Raw genomic sequence first — 15493 nt, forward strand, 5'->3', positions numbered from 1 at the left:
TATTATAGGAATCTTACAAAACCCAGTAACTATTAAAAAGTCTTCAAAAGATATTCTGTTATAAATAGTTACAAATAGTTTATATGATTTTCTTCCTAAACTACATGTTTAAATATAATTCACCCTATCTGTAAGGCTGTTTTAGAAACCAAGAATGTCTTTTGTTCTAGTTGAAGTGTATGTTCTGGAAGATCCATAAATAATGGACTTTTCTTGAATTTGAAAGTCAGGATTTGGAAGACTAACAGAATTAAATTGATCGCTAAAGCCTGATGGAAAGGGTGCCCCCATGCTATTTGACCTTTGTGATAGGGGCATAATACTGCAGTGATCTGCACAATTTATTGTTTAGGAATAAGAACATAAGAACGGCCATACTTGGTCAGACCAATGGTCCATCTAACCCAGGATCCTGTCTTCCAACAGTGTCCAATGCCTAGTGCTTCAGACGGAATGAACAGAAAAGATGATCACAAGTGATCGATCCCCTGTCAACCAGTTCTAGGCCTATGTATAATAATCTCTGTGAACTTAAAATGTTTACTATAAAAGACAAAAAGTTATATTAAGATAATATTAAAAGTCTCACTAAAATCCACATAGGCTAGGCATTTCAAAATTAAACTTGTCATTCTAAACTTAACTGACACCACTGTAACTCAGACCCTGTCTACTTTTACCTCCGAGATTCAGCGGCAGTCGACGAGAATTACGCAAACTACACAAAAAACTTGTGTAACTCTCATCGACTTCTCTGCTCCTCTTCTGCACATTGTCTTCACTGCACTGCACCGATGGGAACCACGTTCCCGTTGACGCAGTGATATGCCACTTGTGAAGGTGGTCTTAGTATGTCGATTTCTGGATTGACTGAGCGGGTCTTCACTGACTGCTCAGTAGATCCAGAGAAATCAATCTGATGGCAGTGACTTTGCCACTGTCAGTGTAGCCATAGCCTAAGATTTGCAACCTGTTGTCAAGAAAAGTTCCATACTGTTCCCAGACAACAGTGTCAGTTACTGTATGAATGAAATGAAAATCTCTGATTTACCGGAATTCTTAATTTTAACATTAATATTATATAATCTACTAACATATCAATGTTGGTTAACTATTCTGCTAACACTATACCTCTTCCAAATCTTCTTGAAACTGTAGTTATAGCATAGGAATAGAAGTTGCTTCTTAAAACCAAAAGTCTTGGGCATTTAAAAATGATGTTGTTAGCAGCTCCATTGTTAAGGTTGTGTTAAGATTTGCAGTTAAAGCAGGACTAAAATCTGTCTTTTAAAACTCTTAATGATTCTTCAAAAAATTGATACACTAATGGTTTGATCGAAAGCCCCCTGATGTCAATGTAAATCCCTCTCCGCCTCCCCAGTTGATTTTAACAGTCTTTGTTTCAGGCCCGAATACCTCAGGATAATTTAATTTTCTGTGAAGTTCTTTTGACCAATATGCTTTAAAATGTAAAAAGGAAATATTTTGCACAAAATGCAAAAGTGCATTTCTTTGAAATTCAGCTAACACTCAGAAAAGTGCTGCATAGTCTTAAAAAGAAAAACAACCTCCACTTCAAAGAAATGCAAATATTAACAGCTCTGGAAATTAGTAATTGAGGGATCCAGCCAATTCCCGACCACCATACAATTCATCATCATTCATTTTTATCCCAGCTGCCGGACAGCCCCCCTGAAGTTTAAATTTGTTCTCTAAAACTTACCAAAAGAACAAATTGCTAGGAGATTTTAAATATCATGTCCTATTCTAGGGATTCACTTCCAATATATTTTAACAATAACGTATCGTATAATATCATTCACTACAAAAAAATCTTAATACAGCCTTGATCTTGCAATCAGCTCTGCAAGGGCATAGGGATCCACTCAGACAGAGCTCATTTTAGGATCAGGATGTTTGTTAATTGCTACAAGAAATAGTTAATATAATTAATAAATGACAGTCAAGATGGTGTTTTGAAAAATAGATTTGTCAACCAAATCAGATTTCATTCCTTGAGGAGATTACAAGTTTGGTTGATAAAGTTAAGTGTGTAGATGTAACATACCTAGACTTTTGTAAAGCGTTTGACTTAATACCACGTGACATTCTGATTAAAAAATAGCCCTACATGTTATCAACAGAGCACATTTTAAATGGATTAGGGACTTACTAACTGACAGATCTCAAAAAGTAGTTGTCAGTGGGGAATCACTATTGAATGGGAGTCTTTGTGTTCGGGTTTCAGAGGGACCAGTACTAGGTCCAGTGCTATTCAGCATATTCACCAGTGTTCTGGAAGTAAACATAAAATCACTGCAGATAAAATTTGTGGATGATACAAACATTGGCGAAGCTGTGCCCATTCAAACAAAATATGTTTTAATACATCAAGGAATCAGGAATGAATGCTATACCTACAGAGTGGTGGACTGTATTCTGCAAATTAGTGTCTCTGAAAAGGACTAGGATCATAGCAGACAACTGAAGGTGAGCTTCCAGTGCAATGCTGTGGCAAAAAAGGCTGAGGTGATCCATGCATGTATAAACAGGGTAGCGGTGAGTAGGAGTAGGGAGGTGATTTTTACCTCTGTATATGACATTGGTAAGACCCATACTGGAAGGCTGAGGTCTTGCATAATTGGATGGGGTACATTGTTTCAGATAGTCCTTTGACATTCATAACACTTCCTAGTGTTTACGGTAGTCACCTTGGATGTTACATACAATTCCACAATAATACATAAACATTTGCCAGATGGCCCTGGCAATTACAGGCCAGTAAGCCTAACTTCAGTGCCAGGCAAATTGGTTGAAACTATAGTAAAGAATAGAATTATCAGACACTTAGGCCTAGTGTACATTAAAACCCAGGTGCATTACTCAGAATATGAAAAATCCATACCCCTAAGTGACATAGTTAAGACAATCTAACCCCCACTGTAGACAGCGCTAGGTCGACAGAAGAATTATTTTATTGACCTAATTACTACCCCTTGGGGACTTGGATTACCTACAGCAATGGGAGAACTCTCCCATCAGCATAGGTAAAGTCTGCAATGAAATAGATAGGTAAGTTCATGGTGGATAGGATCATCAATGGCTATCAGCCAAGATGATTAGGGATGTAGCCACATGCTCTGGGTGTCCCTAAATCTCTGACTGCCAGAAGCTGGGACTGGACGACAAGGACTAGATCATTCAATAAGTGTCCTGTTCTGTTCATTCCCTCTGAAACATCTGCCATTGGCCACTGTCAGCAGACAGGATACTGGGCTAGATGGATTATTGGTCTGACCAAATATGGCCATTCTTACGTTTTTACAATGAACTCCTATGATAATTAAACTTAATTCAGTATGTTTTGTCCAGGATGTTGCAGGAAAGTGCCATATCTGTCTCTCAGACTGCCAAGAGCGGTAGTGCATTCTCCATTTCTTGATGTCTTCAAATCAAGCATGCATGCCTTTCTGAAAGATATGCTGTAGTCAACCAAAGACAAGTTATTGGGTTCAATAAAGAAGTAACTGGGAGAAATGTAATAGCCTGTGATATGCAGGAGGTCAGACTAGATGATCTTAATGGTCCCATAAATTTTATGAATATCCGAGTTTAAAAAACAGAAATTTAAAAGATCTACATACATTTGCATAAACATACCACATCATGAAATCAAATACATTTCATAACACCAGAGAAAAGATCATTCCAGTTTTATTCATCAAATAATATTCTTCACACTGAGAACTTATATAACTCAACTTAATGTGCTCTGAAACGATATTTATTTTTAAATCTTTCCTGCACATTTAATCAACCACATGTTAAATCAATAATATTCATCCAAGTAAAATAGCTCCAGTGCGGACACAAATAAGGGGGCAAAGTAGGGCTTGAGAGGTTGGGATATATCAGTAAAAGTGTGTGATGAATAGCAGTGGGAAACTGGATTGATTCCAGATTGATTAATTTGGGACTCGTGTGTTTGTGTGTGTGTATGTTGTTTTAAATACATATTTTTGTAAAGATTCCATTGTAACATATTTTCCAGCATCACTCATTTTAATCGACATTGTTGTGTGAGAATTTTGCACATTTCTCATGGAAATTAAGATGGAGTATTTTCTGTTGATGGAATAGCTAAGAACAAATGGACTTGTAACAGTATGGATTCCTAAAGTAGTTCAAACTTTCCTGTCAAATGATTCTTCTCATGGACTGTTTAATTTAACAGAAGGTTACTGTGTGCTTAATCAGACAGCAAAAGGACATGTTAACCTGTAATGAAATGGAAAAAAATGTTTCTAATTAGGAATTAGTTGTGTAGTTCTGAACGTAGCAAGAATTGTTTTTAGGGCCTTTTAAGTTCTGGTTGGTGGGCACAGTATGGGATTATTCCATTGTTAATTGTAACCACAAAGAAATTAAAATCTCATTTAAATTGGGAACATTTGCAGTTTTTGATCAGAATGGCATGCTGTCCTTTGGCTGAGCTTAATTCTAATTGTGGTCCAAGAGATAAATGGCCAGTGTTTGATTAATCCTGTTACCCCACTGTTAAGCATTTTTTCTTCATCAAATATTTTAATGATCTTAGAATAAGAATTCTGTACTGCTGAGATTCAAATAACTAACCCATAATGAGATCTAGCATAAAAAACGGCACAGATTAATGCAGTAATTTCTCACCTATTTATTTAAAGCTATTTTTCCCTAAGGATATAATGCCTTACCAGCACTGGCTATGTCCGTGCCTAGTAATCAGAGTAAAATGAACGTGAGTTGTGTCACTGAGCACTCTGTCAGATTAATTTGTTTGTTTGTTTGTTTGTTTCAGCATAAAGAACGTTACTCCAAAAGTAGGTGATGCCGAAACCCGCAAAGCCATTCGCCGTGCCTTTGATGTGTGGCAGAATGTAACTCCTCTGACATTTGAAGAAGTTCCTTACATTGAATTAGAAAATGGCAAGAGGGACGTGGATATTACAATCATTTTTGCATCAGGTTTTCATGGAGACAGTTCTCCCTTTGACGGGGAGGGAGGATTTTTGGCCCATGCTTACTTCCCTGGGCCAGGAATTGGGGGAGACACTCATTTTGATTCAGACGAGCCATGGACTTTGGGAAATCCTAATCATGATGGTAAGAGCAGATTTCAGTTTAAAATAGTGAATTCGAGTGTGGCATGCATTTCCAGAATAAAAAAACCCCATGTCCATACTATCTTGTGGCACCGAAGGATCTGTAGGATGTTTTTCCTAATTCCACATTAGTGTAGAAATATGTCAATCAATATGTGGTCTCCTAGGGATCTTCAACAAAAAAGTTTGTTTTTTTTTTAATAAATGTAAGTTACATAATTATTGTTTCTCTTTGGATATAGATGGAATTCCTTGTATGAACTACTGAGTTCATCAAACCATTGAATTATTTATGGAATGTACCTTTCATGTGTATTTTGTTTACCATACTATGTTTAATTAGGTTTAGGAAAACCTGAACATTTAATAGCAGGGATATTATGACACAAGAACATCAGTGAAGAACAGTGAACAATAGCTAATTAGGCCCTACAACCTGGTCTACTATTTTTTGCCGTGATGATGCCATGGCTTGGTGCAAAACTCAGACCCTGATTTACCATTCCAGGAATATCATTCATTTATCCCCAGTGTTTACAGATCCATTCCTGAAATTCAAAGTGGCAGTGCTTAAATAGCCCATAAGCAGCTGGAAACCATTTAATGCTGCCTGGTTAGTTAAGATGACTCATCAAATTAAGCTTTGTTAGTTTATTAAAATATTTAGTTAATTGGATGAGTATACCAGCTTCTCCTAAGAGGCCTTGGTTGAAGTTGGCCACAGGTAATTAAGATAATGAATTTGGTTGTCTTCCATAGGACTTCTGTCAGTCGTGAAGGAAAGGTTGGAGAACAACAAGGCTTTAAGTTAATAAATTAACATCTCATTACTATGGATATGGGATATGGTAACACTTTTAAAAGCACAATTCTTTCAATGTAGCAGGCTCAATGAGACAGCAATGCATTGATCTGCACAGTGAAGTCCTTAACTAACAGAATGGCTGCAAGAAAATTCATTTATATTTTGAATGAAAGGATAGATTCTTGACAGTGCAGTAAAATCTGTGGGATCATATTGCTTGTATTTTTACCCCCTTTATAACTTAAAATCTACACAGTTCAGCACAAACAGACACAGCTGATAGTCTTCAGTTAGATGGAGTTAATAGTAAAGATGTTGCATGCCTGAATTTAAAATACTGTATATTAATGTTGCAGGCCTGAATTTAAATACTGTATATATACACTTCACTGAGAACTGCACAGCACGTCCCTTAGCCATCAGTTTGGGCCCTCAGTAGCATCTAATGGCTGGTGTGCACTTGAAAGTTATTTTGGATTAAGGCAAAATGTAACTTTTAAGTGCAATAGCTATGTCTGTAGTTTAATCCTGTCAGGAAAAGACACTCTTATTCCGGAATAAGAGCGTCCACATGAGGGACTGTTGCTGAATGACTGTTGTGGGATAGCAGTTGTGGTTAATGTCTCCATGTAGGCAAGCTCTGAAAAATTTTAAGAGGTGTGTTTCAGTGAGGAGAAAAGTGGGAGAGCACTGGAGAGCAAAGGTTAGCAGAGGTGTTTGAATATTATCCGTAAAAAGAAGTGCCTCATACAAATTAACACATTGACCACTTAGAGGAGAAGATACTGGCATCTGTATCATGAACAAGGGTAAACTATTATACCATGGTAGGCATCACTGAAAATTAATATACTTTAGTATATTAACCATTCACAATTTGCATTCTGTAAAGATAATATCGCGTGTGCTTTTGTGTCTCTATTTCTATTTTTATAGATGTAGATACAACATCTTTACTATTAACTCCATCTAACTGAAGACTATCAACTGTGTCTGTTTGTGCTGAACTGTGTTGATTTTAAATTATAAAGGGGGTAAAAATACGAGCAATATAATCCCACAGATTTTACTGCACTGTCAAGAATCTATGCTTTCTTTCAACATATAAATGAATTTTTATAGATATAGATATTTAAGGAGGAGATATTCCTGTTACAGTGGAACATACTGTCAGGAAGAAAAAATGACTAGTGACATAAACCAGGCCACAGTATTGTGAGAAATGAAAGAGAGAATTCTCCTAGAAAAATAAGAGTGCTTCCAAATTTTGGACACTCCTGGATTGGTCGTTTAGGTGATATATAATGAAGTCTGAATACCTCATAAGGAATCAGTGTCAGTATGGGAAAAGGCAGAGGGGTGCAAAGTATGACTTGGTGTTGAACCGCAATTAATTCCTCAAAGATAGCCTTTATGTTTTGTTAAGGTTCACTGCTAATATAGTAGTTCTTGTATGATGTAGCACAGTCTTTACGTAGTATAGTCTATATCATTTAAAAATCTGATAGAGCAGAGAACTTCAGTGACAGATACTAAAAAAAAATCTACCCCCAATGTGCTGCAAGTATTACTTAGCTAAATGAGTTTCTCTCTCTCCTGTTCTACTGCTCTAGAGTGGTTTGAAAAAACAGAACAGCTTGGTTATTTAGCAAAAATGCAAATCAAGGACCCTCTTGATAAGTACCAGGCTCATTTTCCACAGAATATTGCTCTGCTAATGAAGGCAATTTGAATTCTGTCTTCCTCAAAAGAGATAAACAACTTCTTGGAGTGCTAGTAAAACCTTAATAAATAAATATCCTGTTTTCTATAAATTTTGTTTGGGTTACCCCTACTTTTGAAGCTCTTGAATTAATGCAAAAACAATGAGAAAAATAAAGTTTTGTTAAAAAAACAAAAGCTGATCTGAAGGAAACATGTACAAACTAGTTGTTTGCACCAGCACTCTGATTATGGTTGTATTCTAAATGTTACTTTATGCTGGCTGTCACAATCATGGTTTTTTGCTGTAATGTCCTGGTGTTATGAGTTTTCTCAGTATGCTTGCTTTGTATGGGTTTATTAATGTCACAGTCTGAAATGACAAATCCAAGAGGAATATAATTTCCCTGTATTTTAGTGCTCTTTGTCTCCATTCTCACCCCAGATGTATGTTGCAATGGACAACAAAGCTGTCAAGTTGTACATGTTGTGTGGAGAACTGTACTCTCAAGCTTCCCCACACCTGCATTCCGAAGGATGAATAAGGAGAGATTCATTGAGCAAATGGGCTTTCCACTTAGACAAAGGCCTCCACTCTCACAGCTCAACAGTAGCTGGGTCTCTAAGACCATTTATTTCTATAGGGTCAATGAATTTGTGGAACAGATGGTTAAGGGAGAGGAATGGGAACAAGAGCACAGTGAGTGTGTGTGCGTGCGCGCGCATGTGTGTGGGGAGAGTCAACGAAGGGAGGGAGATGTATAATGTATATTGGACAGTATCCTTCTCTGCCCATCCTTCATGTTTCACTTGTTATTTTAGGCCTCTGTTCTTCCCGTTGTTCCTTATGAGTGGGCCTTTTCATATGGCAGCCCCATTTACTTCTGGGGTCTCTCTGTGCAGAGCTCTGTACACAGTCAGGGCCTTAGATTTCTGTCAGTTCTCTGGGCCGGGGAAAGTGACTCCATATATGTTTATTCCGCATGTAGTACAATGGGGCCCTAATCCTAATTAAATCTCTCTACAGTGTATACTATTGTAACCCAAACTTTAGTAGTGGTGTAGAACACTGATATTTAGACTTCAGTGGTTCAGGAGCCAAATTATCAATCAACATTACACAAAAGAGTTACAGTAGTGTGAATTCATTGTTTCATTTACTGTAGTACTATATATTCATATTTAAGCAGTATGACAAGAGAAATATTTAGTTTATATATGTATTAGTCTCACAGCAAAATGACTGACCAAGTATAATTTTTTTATCAACTACAATTGGCTAATAACATAGTAAAAGCATTCTGATTGGCTAATAACTTGGATTGGTTAATAATTAAATCACAGTGTTTTAATATCATGTGCTGCAAAGAGCCACAGGAGACACGTTAAAGAGCCACTTGTGGCTCGCAAGCCACAGTCTGAATATCACTGGAGTAGAAGAAGATGATAGGGAAGACCGTGACAGAGAAAAGAAACATTGAAGGTAAAAAAAAATAGAGTGGAGGTCAAATAAGAACATGGGGAAAAAACTTATGAGGAAAGATTTTTAAAGGGAAAAAAGATTAAACATTATTTAAAAATTCATCACAAGGAAAATAGAAATACTGAAAAGAATGGGATAAAGATGTTTCAGGGGAAGAGAAAAGCAAAAGAGAGAATAAACACCCCCCCCCCCCCAATTCCATAAATTACTATTTAAAATATATATTTTTAGAAGGTGATTTATTTAAATCTATGTTTTCACATGGATTTGGGTCCTTTAAAAAAAAGAAAAAAGAAAATAAACTTTAATTTTTCCAGGCTTTAGCTGATGAGAGATGTCGTCATTCTCATAACTCCATGCTATTTAGGTGCTATATATCGCCTCGTTTTTCTAATGGAAAGTTTAGATACTGGATGATGAGTCCAAAACCAGAACAAGACCTTTTCCAGAGTGTGGCACTCTTAGGGAAATATGGTATTCATAGAAATGTAGGGCTGGAAGGGACCCCAAGAGGTCATCTATGGGGTGTCACCTGTCCCCAATGTGAGGCAGGAACAAGTAAACCTAGACCACCCATAATAGCTGATTTGCCCAACCTGTTCTTAAATTCCACAACCTCCCTTGGAAGCCTAAATTTAATTGTTATTTTTCCCTAACATCTAACCTAAATCTCTCTTGCTGCAGATTAAGCCAGTTACTTCTTGTCCTACCCTCAGTGGACATGGAGAGCAATTCATCACTGTCTCTTTAACAATCTTTAATAAGTTTGGAGATTGTTATCTGTCTTCAAATTGGAAGATCACAAATTTCTTGTTGGATTTCTTGTTACAAGGTTCTCCAACAAAACATCTTAATCTGGTCAATGTTAAATCCATAGTTTGGATGTTTTTTGATGCACTGTGAGCCACAATAAACCAGCACTGTTGAGGTGCAGGAAATAGCAGATCCACTGGAGAGCCAGTGCTGTAGGAGCTCTGCTGTACTCCAATGCCACAAAGCCTCCTATTCCTTCCATACTTCTGTAGCGTACTATTCCATGATACATTGATAAGCTCATACAAAGCAAGTGCTTTGCCTGGGACACAGGAGATTACGTGTCCTTAGGATAGTGAAGGATTAATTTCTGTTCATCTACATTTTGCTGCCTTTGTAAATGAGGGGCAGTCAGTCTTGATAAATCTGTGCCAACCATTTACTTAAAGTTCTGAATTTGTCCGTCTTGTAAGTTTACAAATAGCAAAATAAATAAAAAAGGAGAGCGCATTTATGCAGTGGCACAATTTAGGACTGAGACCCTACCTCTCAACTTTACCCAGTTATAGTGGTAAAGAGGGATATAGTGGTACAAGAGCTGTTAAGTGCAGCTCAGAATGTGGGCAGTGCTGGAGTGGTGGTTGGGGCAGGCGCAGAACCAGGACATACAAGAAATATGTTGATTCAGCACATGTTTAGATAGCCTCTTCTGATGGGGATTTTATGGAAACCCAACCATAGAGTTAATGCTTCCATACTCTGTAGAGCTTTCAGGGTGAGAGAGCTGTAGTTAGAGGCAGAACTCCTTGACTCAGTTTTCATTTGAAAGAAGACAGAGGCAAATACTAAGACTATCTTGGATCTTTTGCCTTTTCTAAAGGAGGAAGACTGGAGGGTCTGAACTAACCGTTCCAGAGTTATAGAAGCTCTTAGGGACCAATTCCATTTCTTTAGCAGTCTCTGGGGTTGAATCGCCACAATTCTTTTGATAACCCTCAAAGGCTCCTCACTGGATCAAGTTCCTGTGGTTTTATACTCTCTGGCACGTTCCAACCCATCAAAGGCTGATTTCTAACTCCTGAGTTCTATCAGAAACTTCATCTTGGTAGATAGTGACAGAGAAAGGAAGACAAATTATGATAAACTCTGCAGTTGTTGGTTGCTGCTGCCTGTCTACTGGAGGAAAGAGAAACTATCTCCATCAGTCTGGATTGATGGGCTAAAGTGCAGAAATAGCAGTTATAGATAACAAATTTTGTGTATTTAAAATCATGGCCAAAAATGAATTTGAAGTATTCTTGACAGTTAACAGTGTATCTGTCCTCTTCCTTACTATTCCCTTACATCTTTTTCTTATCTTTTTCCATCCATCCCTTTTCTAGGTTGATTGCATGTTTTATTATAAATATAATTCTTATTAAATAGGACAAGTTCTCAGTTATAATCCTAAAGACAAATGTAAGCAAAAGAAGGATGAAGAGGTATACAGATCAAGACATAATGGATAAAGACTTACACACCATGAAACTTTTAATAAAGAAACTTAAATTGATAATGTTTTTGTGGATAAAATCACTTCACTAATTCACAGTATTTTTTATTGTCTGTCTTCTTTAATGTATAGCTTTCCTCTCTTTACCTTTGTGAGTATGAACATTTTTGTTCTCTACCAGAAAATAAAAGCCTCTAACTTTCAAACGTAGGCCTTATCTATACAGAAAAAGTTGCACTGATCTAGCTAAATTGATTTTAAATTAATCTAGTTGCACTGGTTCATGTACCTAATGTAGATGCACTTAAACAAGTTTAAACCATTGTTGAAATCAGTTTAGTTTGCTTTGGTAAGTTACCTAATTTATTTAAACCATTTTAAGTGCATAAGCCTTATAGATATACATAAGTTTAATTAGATCAATTTTAAATTGGTCTAGTCACCCAAGAGTAGGTTTTTAATATAGACAAGGCTTTAGAAATCTTGCTCAGGGAAAACACAGTCACCTTAACGTCCTATACTTTGTAATCTGAGCAGGGTTAGACCAATGGTTCCCAACCTGGGGTGCGGGACCCCCTTGGGAGGACACCAAAGATTACAGGAGGTCTGTGAGGCTTCAGTAGTATTGAGGTAATTTAGCATCCCCCCCCCATGCTGGCCGGGGGCAGCAGCTTCAAGCCCTGAGCTGGCCAGAGCAGAGGAGTAGCCCCCACAACCCCAAGCCGACCAGGTGCCCAGCCAGAGTGGAGGAGCAGCCCCCCCAAGACCCACACTGATCGTAGCAGAAAAGCAGCCCCCCAACCCAGCCAGGCCTGGAGGCAGTGGGAGCCAGCTGGAGCGGAGCAGCTCTGCGCCAGTGAGGTCTGGAGCAGCCCTGGCCAGCCCACTGGCGCCCACCGCCTCCATTACCTTTCATCCATGAGGGATGGGAAGAGGCGGGGCCACACGGGGCGTTTGGTGGCAGCTGCACCAGGGAAGGCTTAGCTTCTTAGGTAAGAGTAACTTATTATTATTATGTATGTAATTTAGTATTATTATTATTATCATCATTATATGAGTTTATAGGAGTTATATGTGTCTATGGCCAGGTCGGGAGGTGTGGTGTGGGGGTGTGCATGTGTTTTACCTAGTGTTAACCAGTGGGGCTTTCACTCAAAAAGGTAGGGAACCACTGGGTGAGACAACAACATATAGTGCTTAAAATGTCAGTTGCTGTCTGGAGACCTGTCTACATTAGTACTCCCGCTGTTAGCAGCAATGGTGGAAAACTGTAGGCAAAAGCTGAGTGCAGACCTCTCAAATTTCTACATTGATCTATACAGTGTGTCTCCACTCTCTTGGTCCAATCTGCCTGTATGCAGTTCATACCTGTGGAAGAAACCTTAGAGTCAATGTTAAATATATGGATCTGAGTCAAGATTTTTGGTCTTCTTGCAGATTTGCCTGTAGCATGACTACGGTATAATGAAGCTCTGCAAAAGCCAGTTTCATCCTTCAAGATATAGCTAGGATACTGAGAAATAGCGACAGTGAAAACTTTTTAAGCAGTAACAGTAGATAAGCAACAGATGTTTTGCTCGCTGTTTGTATTGAAATACAAGGCAAATGTATTTGCAACGGGTTTGCATTAAAAGAGAACATTTGCAATCTATATGTACATAAAGTTCATCCTATGGGAAAACCTTTCCAGGGATCAGGTTATACCTTGTTAACTCTTTTTAGTGCTCTGAAAAATTATTGAACTTTTGCAGACTATTAGCAACAAAAAAGAGTTGCCTATGCACATGGTTTATAGATTTCCAAGCAAAGGCTTTTCAGACATGATGGAAATACAATGTCAAGTGAAATATACTTAGAATCTATTTAGTACATAGATTGTACTCAGTCAGTTTGCCCTGGATAGTTTGCTAGCAGCCAAGCGAAACTAATGAAAATCCTGATCTCTGAACCGCAGGGATCAGCTTCTAGTAAATTTCACTATTTTGCCAGCCTGGTTGACACTGTGGAGCAGAGATGTGCTGCTGGAAACACAAACTTGTGGAGCTGAAAAAGAAGTCTCCTGGTGGAGCTTTGTGTCTCAATAATGGTCATGTCACGGGCCGTGTACAGTCATAAACAGAGCCCGGACCTCAGATTAAAGGATGTTCTAAATTACAGTATCTGCATTTCTGACCTTTCATATAGCATGCTATTCTTATTTAATTGGTCCTATTCTGTACCAACCTAGTATCTGAGCATCTGCAGAAGAGAAGAGTGAGGGGGGGATCTGATAGCGGCCTTCAACTACCTTAAGGGGGGTTCCAGGAAGGATGGAACTAGGATGTTCTCAGTGGCAGCAGATGACAGAACAAGGAGCAACGGTCTCAAGTTGCAGTGGGGGAGGTCTAGGTTGGATATTAGGAAAAACTTTTTCACTAGGAGGGTGGTGAAGCACTGGAATGGGTTACCTAGGGACGTGGTGGAATCTCCATCCTTAGAGGTTTTTAAGGCCCGGCTTGACAAAGCCCTGCCTGGGATGATTTAGTTAGGGTTGGTCTTGCTTTGAGCAGGGGGTTGGACAAGATGATCTCCTTAGGTCCCTTCCAACTCTAATCTTCTATGATTCTATTATCTCCTAGTGGTGCGTTAAGCTATGTGACCAACATCTGTCACAAGTTTGTTCTCCCATTCTCTCCCCAGTGGGAGACATGTGCAGTGCAGTATTTTGCTTTGGATTTTTGTTTTTATTATATACATACACACACCTTCTTATATGTTTGTTAGAAAAGGCAAGGTAAAAAAAATGTACCTTGCACTTAGAGCAGAAGATGTATTTAGTGTAATACTAGACTACTGATGATACCATATGAATGTGAAAAACACAAACTGGCTATTACGGTAATGGCATTTGATGGTGATGATGCTGCCAAGCTAATATTTCAAAGGGCTGTTTACTAACAGAAAAATGACTTTGGAAGCTGTAGATGAAATGAGAGTTACTAGTTCTTTTCACTTCATAGCTTTTTGCAAAAATCTACCTCTTTTTATCCTGAAGATAGTCACTATCCAATTCCTTCAAAGTTTTAACCTATTCATGTCAGGAGACAATATTTTCTGTTGTTAGAATTCAGTTTGCAATAGATGTACCCGTGAGACCTGCATGATGGAAATGAAAATGCAGATCAGTCTCTTACACAGCTACTATAAGTTCTGCTGATGTACCCTCATAGAGTAATCTATCCACAAGGTTCCTGAATCTGCCCTTGACTTTTTTTCCCTATATATTGTGAACACAGCCTCCATTTATTCAGTGTCCAAACATCCCAAGATCTAGCTTGAAAAGGTGACTCTGAAGCGTTCAGTGCCTGCTGTATAAAATTCCTCCTTGAGAGTATTACCATTGGCATGTAAAGCTGTGCTTGAGAACAGTGACATCGCTTCAGCCATTCAAGCAATGAAAAACTTGTTAAAAAATGTACTCTGGTCCGTTTGTGAGGACTCAGTCATTAGGCACAGATCTATACAGTCTGAAGAGGATCTCTCTGCTAGACTCTCTTTACTGTCAGGAAGCCAGACGATGGAAAATATTAAGAGTCGGCTAGGTAATGAGCTCATTTTTATTGATTTTTTTATTTTGTTTTGCTTTCATGGAATGCTCTTCCAGCTTTGAGAAAAGCTGTTTTTGTTTCTATGTCATAAAAAAAAACACCAAAAAAAAAAAAAAAACCATTAACTGCCAGCAGTCAGCAAAGGCAGAGTCTTCCTGTAGATGAATTTAGCACAGTATTCTAGATGTTTAGTTACCTGGCTGCTTTTAATATATCCCAGAGACTGTCAATGTGCAACATCATGCTTCTAGTTCCCTTCATGGTGTAAAATGGAACAGGAATGGGATGGAATTCGTAATAATATAATTAAAGAGATAAAAAGGTAAACTGCGAAGGTCATCCCACACTGTGCATTTAACCCTTTCAGCAGCCAGGTGGTATTTATGCTGATGCTTAATTACCAAACAGAGACTGTCACTGTCAGAGCAATGAACCAAAAAGGCAGAGAAACATTTAGAGTGTTCTTTCTATTCTCTGTGGGCAAATAACATAATTTGTCCAAATACTTCTTTGTCTCAGAGTTAGATGTAT

At 38.2% G+C, this 15493-nt stretch overlaps 1 protein-coding gene across 1 annotated transcript in view; it reads left to right on the plus strand.

Annotated features, from left to right (window-relative positions):
- Positions 1–15493, plus strand: part of MMP16 (matrix metallopeptidase 16) — a 229036-nt gene that overhangs the window by 139935 nt on the left and 73608 nt on the right. Inside the window, exon 4 of the mRNA XM_067553824.1 lies at positions 4838–5142. Within this exon, the coding sequence (XP_067409925.1) occupies positions 4838–5142 (305 nt within the window). The remainder of the gene's footprint in view (positions 1–4837; positions 5143–15493) is intronic.

This window comes from Emydura macquarii, unplaced genomic scaffold (genome assembly GCF_026122565.2).
Source record: "Emydura macquarii macquarii isolate MOO-44397 ecotype Brisbane River unplaced genomic scaffold, CSIRO-AGI_Emac_v2 contig_1477, whole genome shotgun sequence".
Taxonomy (NCBI): domain Eukaryota; kingdom Metazoa; phylum Chordata; order Testudines; family Chelidae; genus Emydura; species Emydura macquarii.